Source organism: Oncorhynchus mykiss, chromosome 16 (assembly GCF_013265735.2).
Source record: "Oncorhynchus mykiss isolate Arlee chromosome 16, USDA_OmykA_1.1, whole genome shotgun sequence".
Classification (NCBI taxonomy): domain Eukaryota; kingdom Metazoa; phylum Chordata; class Actinopteri; order Salmoniformes; family Salmonidae; genus Oncorhynchus; species Oncorhynchus mykiss.
Genome location: NC_048580.1, coordinates 29,626,567 through 29,632,566, shown reverse-complemented (window position 1 = coordinate 29,632,566; position 6,000 = coordinate 29,626,567). Strand labels below are relative to the sequence as shown.

At 39.1% G+C, this 6,000-nt stretch overlaps 1 protein-coding gene across 1 annotated transcript in view; it reads right to left on the bottom strand.

Annotated features, from left to right (window-relative positions):
* Nucleotides 1-3,555: 3,555 nt before the first annotated feature.
* The window catches only part of LOC110491797 (transient receptor potential cation channel subfamily M member 4), a 94,970-nt gene continuing 92,525 nt past the window's right edge, over nt 3,556-6,000 (bottom strand). The window contains exon 27 of the mRNA XM_021565561.2: nt 3,556-3,859. Coding sequence (XP_021421236.2) covers nt 3,828-3,859 — 32 coding nt within the window. The 3' untranslated portion in view covers nt 3,556-3,827. The remainder of the gene's footprint in view (nt 3,860-6,000) is intronic.

Sequence of the window (6,000 nt, the reverse complement as noted above, 5' to 3'; positions counted from 1 at the left end):
CAAGGTTCAATGACTGTGGGACACATGTTTTGGTCATGCCAATCTTTGAGTGGCCTCTGGGACCCCATTTTTGAGGCACTCTCACATATGTGTAATACAACTGTTAGCCCCAACCCGGTCACTGCCATTTTTGGGGTACATCCCCTAGACCAGAATGCTACCTCGCTGCTTGCTCGCCACCTTGTCCTCTTTCACCGGAAGTCTGCAAAGCAACCCTCCTTTATGCAGTGGGTTAAGGAGGTGATGTCATCTCTGCCTCTGGAGAAGGTTAGGTACACTGTGCATGGGTCCCGACAAAGGTTTAACTTAACCTGGTCTCCCATTAATACAATAAGTGGAGAGCCTGTCTTTTACTTAGTGTAACTTGCATAGTTTGGTAAGCAGTGATGTCTGTTCTAGTGGCCATTTATTCTGATAAGAATTTTTATATAAAACTTTTTTTAACCATTGTTTTTGTTTCTAATACTGTTTGTTTACGTTTTTCTTTCCTTTTTAACTTACTTTTATAGATGCCTTGGAGGGAGTGAAGGGAGGGAGGGGAGAATGAGAGGTTTGGGTTGTGTTATTTTTGTTGTTATATCTGAAAATCTGTAAATAAAGTTTTAAAAAAAATGTAAATGATGAATTGACAAAAAGAGCGAAGTAAAAATACATGTCCTGTATAGTTGGCTAGTATAGCACAGTCTGTAACCCTGTAGCACATTTATATGTTTTGGTCACATCACTGCAGATAGGGGTTATACTAATACTAAATGGTACTTCCTTACGGATCAACCTTACAGTATCATCACAATTCTACAACTGAGTATGGCTATTATTTAATTGAAGTACAAGATCAGAAGCTGCATAACATGATACACACATATGAGTCAGAGTATGCAAGATGGAAAGACAGCGAGGCAACTTAATGCTTAGGAAATGTGACTACGTGTTATACAGTATGTGTTGATCACGCCATTCCGCATGACCCATTTCAGCTGAGAAGTTAAAAAGCCTTCTATCCTTTTAATGCAGAACATGGTTAAAATTACATGAATGGCCAATAGTGTAACAACGGCCCTGTACACACTTGGGTTACACAACCCATTTGATGCAACTGTTGTTATACAACAAAGTTTTTCTGTAGTGGTGGTTGTGTCAAATTCTTTATCCAGACAAACTCAGATGTATGAATTTTAAGCCCAAATCCTACCCTTGCCTGTGACATTTAGGCCCTAACCTACCAAGACCCGATTGCTTCTGCCACATTTAAAACTCTAAATGAAACCCGAAATCAGAAATAACTTCCCCTGTTAGTAAAAACATTAGCTGCTCTTCTGTCTGTCACTCGCTCCCTGTGCACACGGCTCTGAGTCGGTGAATATCCATAACAATGGCTCCGCTTGGACTGCTCTGCTCAAAACTCGGACAAAACTCAAGGTACATTATTATTTTCTGTTAAATAATCTCTCCTGATTTATATTTGACGAGGTTGAAGCAATTCTGACACCATGTTATCATATCGGTCAGAAATGACTCTACTGCCTAGCAGAGCATGAGCAAATGGCTCAGCTTCAAAAAGATGGTGATCAATTTTGTGATACCCGAGCCATACCCTAGTTGTTGATAAAAAAAACAGACCGTACCCGAATGTATAATGTCGGGCCCCGTCGGGCTCGTGTAGCAGAGCTCTAGTGGTCGGAAACAAAAGTAATACAGACGTGACTAATACTGGACCTGACTGCAAGCAGAATTAATTAAGAATGAATACAGCAATCTACGGTTGTCGTCAGAAGTTTACATACAATTAGGTTGGAGTCATAACTCATTTTTCAACCACTACACAAATTTCTTGTTAACAAACTATAGTTTTAACAAGTCGGTTAGGACATCTATTTTGTGCATGACACAAGTAATTCTTCCAACAATTGTTTACTGACAGATTATTTCACTGTATCACAATTCCAGTGGGTCAGAAGTTTACATACACTAAGTTGACTGTGCCTTTAAACAGCTTGGAAAATTCCAGAAAATTATGTCATGGCTTTAGAAGCTTCTGATAGGCTAATTGACATCATTTGAGTCAATTGGAGGTGTATCTGTGGATGTATTTCAAGGACTACCTTCAAATTCAGTGCCTCTTTGCTCGACATCATAGGAAAATCAAAAGAAATCAGCCAAAACCTCAGAAAAAAAATGTAGACCTCCACAAGTCTGGTTCATCCTTGGGAGCAATTTCCAAACACCTGAAGGTACCACGTTCATCTGTACAAACAATAGTACGCACGTATAAACACCATGGGACCATGCAGCCGTCATACCGCTCAGGAAGGAGACGCACTCTGTCTCCTAGAGATGAACGTACTTTGGTGCGAAAAGTGCAAATCAATCCCAGAACAACAGCAAAGGATCTTGTGAAGATGCTGGAGGAAACAGGTACAAAAGTATCTATATCCACAGCAAAACGAGTCCTATACTGACCATAACCTGAAAGACCGCTCAGCTAGGAAGAAGCCGCTGCTCCAAAACCGCCATAAAAATCCAGACTACGGTTTGGAACTGCACATGGGGACAAAGATCTTACTTTTTGGAGAAATGTCCTAAGGTCTGACAAAACAAAAATATAACATTTTGGCCATAATGACCATTGTTATGTTTGGAGGAAAAAGGGGGAGGCTTGCAAGCCGAAGAACACCACCCCAACCGTGAAGCACGGGGGTGGCAGACTCATGTTGTGGGGGTGCTTTGCTGCAGGAGGGACTGGTGCACTTCACAAAATAGATGGCATCATGGAGGAAAATTATGTGGATATATTGAAGCAAAATCTCAAGACATGAATCAGGAAGTTAAAGCCTGGTCGCAAATGGGTCTTCCAAATGGACAATGACCCCAAACATACTTCCAAAGTTGTGGCAAAATGGCTTAAGGACAACAAAGTCAAGGTATTGGAGTGGCCATCACAAAGCTCTGACCTCAATCCTATAGAAAATTTGTGGGCAGAACTGAAAAAGCGTGTGCGAGCAAGGAGGCCTACAAACCTGACTCAGTTACACCAGCTCTGTCAGGAGGAATGAGCCAAAATTCACCCAACTTATTGTGGGAAGGTTGTGGAACGCTACCCGAAACTTTTGACCCAAGTTAAACAATTTAAAGGCAATGCTACCAAATACTAATTCAGTGTATGTAAACTTCTGACCCATTGGGAATGTGATGAAATAAATAAATAAATCATTCTCTCTACTATTATTCTGACATTTCACATTCTTAAAATAAAGTGGTGATCCTAACTGACCTAGACAGGGATTTTTACTAGGATTAAATGTAAAGAATTGTGAAAAACTGAGTTTAAATGTATTTGGCTAAGGCGTATGTAAACTTAGACTTCAACTGTATGTCCTAAAATATGTCCGATACCTCTAACACAAAATGTACATTATGAACCTAGTACTGGTCTAGATGCAGTGACAAATACCCAATATAAAACATGTAAACTTCAAAAAGTAAAAGAAATTGTGCAATTGTTTTTTGTAAAATTCATAAGAGAGTGCAGCAAAAAAGTATTTGACAAATACATAGTATATCACATTACCCCTTTAAAAAAAACATAGCCCTCATAAAAAAACAGTTCTTCAACAGCCCTTTCCCCTGGTTCCAACTGTTGTCTTTCAGGAAACTTTTAAAAATGAAATACACAACCTTAACGAATAAAGACAATTTAAAATGCCAACAAAAACAATTGGCAGCAGTGGTCCCTTGTTGATAAAGAAGCAGCCGAAGTGGAAAGAAACAGCGTTTCAACTTTTCCTTTTAGTGACCCTGAATGGCTTGGCATGTAAACAAAGACAGGATCAGATGGAAGAGGAGGGGGCAGGGAATGGCTCTGGAGAACGAGAGAAAAACAGAAGACATTTGACTTTTGGCTCAAATTTCTACAGACACTGACATTGTGCAAACCGGTCAATCACAATCAGATAAAATACAAAACAATTATCAAAATCAAAAAGGACAAAACAATATACATATATTGAACAAAAATATAAACGCATCATGCAACAATTTCATTGATTTGACTGAGTTACAGTTTAAATGAGGAAATCATTCAATTTAAATTAATTAATTAGGCCCTAATCTATGGATTTCACATGACCGGGAATACAGAGACGCATCTGTTGGTCACAGATAACTTTTTTTTTTAAATGGGCCTCACATTAGGCCTCAGGATCACGTCACAGTATTTTTGTGCATTCAAATTGCCATTGATAAAAATGCAATTGGGTTTGTTGTCCGTAGCTTATACCTGCCCATACCATAACCCCACCACCATGTGGCACTCTGTTCACAATGTTGACATCAGGAAACTGCTCGCCCACACAATGCCATGCACGTGGTCTGTGGTTGTGAGGCCGGTAGGACCTACAGCAAACTTCTATAAAACAATGTTGAAGGCAGCTTATGGTAGATACATGAACATTCAATTCTCTGCCAACAGCTCTGGTGGACATTCCTGCAGTCAGCACGCTAATTGCACGCTCCCTCAAACCTTGAGACATCTGTGGCATTGTGCTGTGTGACAAAACTACACATTTTAGAGTGGCCTTTTATTGCCCCCAACACAAGGTGCACCTGCATGCTGTTTAATCAGTTTCTTGATATGCCACACCTGTCAGGTGGATGGATTATCTTGGCAAAGGAGAAATGCTCAATAACAGGGTTGTAAGCAAATGTGCACAACATTGTAGAGAAGTATGTTTTTTGTGCATATGGAACATTTCTGGGTACTTTATTTCAACTCATGAAAAATAGGACCATCATTTTTCATGTTGCGTTTATATTTTTGTTCAGTGTACATATTAATCTTAATATGCATTATAACAGTATCATGCTTAAACCTGTCAGTTTTAAGTGTACCCTGTTGTTTTGTATAGTATCATTTGGCTGTATCTACCAACGATTTACATATATACACTAGACTTACAGGGGGTGCTGTTTTGAAACCACCTCACATCCATCTTGGCACTCCCCCATCGATGTAAAAAAAAATGTGGGAAGCTCTAGAAATGCATTTGTTTTTGACACATTAATGCATACTTTTAAATGATATTATGTGAGCTAAACATAAAATATATACACTACCGTTCAAAAATGTGGGGTCATTTAGAAATGTCCTTGTTTTTGAAAGAAAACCATATTTTTTGTCCATTAAAATAACATCAAATTGATCAGAAATACAGTGTAGACATTGTTATGTTGTAAATGACTATTGTAGCTGGAAACGGTAGATTTTTTATTGAATATCTACATAGGCGCACAGAGGCCCATTTACAACAACCATCACTCCTTTGTTCCAATGGCACGTTGTGTTAGCTAATCCAAGTTTATCATTTTAAAAGGCTAATTTATCATTAGAAAAACCCTTTTACAATTATGTTAGCACAGCTGAAAACGGTTGTTCTGATTAAAGAAGACTTCTTTAGACTAGTTGAGTATCTGGAGCATCAGCATTTGTGGGTTCGATTACAGGCTCAAAATGGCCAGAAACAAAGAACTTTCTTCTGAAACTCATCAGTCTATTCTTGTTCTGAGAAATGAGGGCTATTCCATGTGAGAAATTGCCAAGAAACTGAAGATCTCGTACAGCGCTGTGTACTACTCCCTTCACAGAACAGAGTAACCCATCTCTAACCAGAATAGAACGAGGAGTGGGAGGCCCTGGTGCACAACTGAGCAAGAGGACACATTAGAGTGTATACTTTGAGAAACAGATGCCTCACAAGTCCTCAATTGGCAGCTTCATTAATTAGTAACCGCAAAACACCAGTCTCAACGCCAGAGGCAACTCCGGGATGCTGGCCTTCTAGGCAGTCATCGTCATTTACAACATTAACAATGTCTACACTGTATTTCTGATCAATTTGATGTTATTTTAATGGTAAAAAATGTGGTTCTCTTTCGAAAACAAGGACATTTCTAAGTGACCCCAAACTTTTGAACAGTAGTGTATATATTTTATGTTTGGCTCCC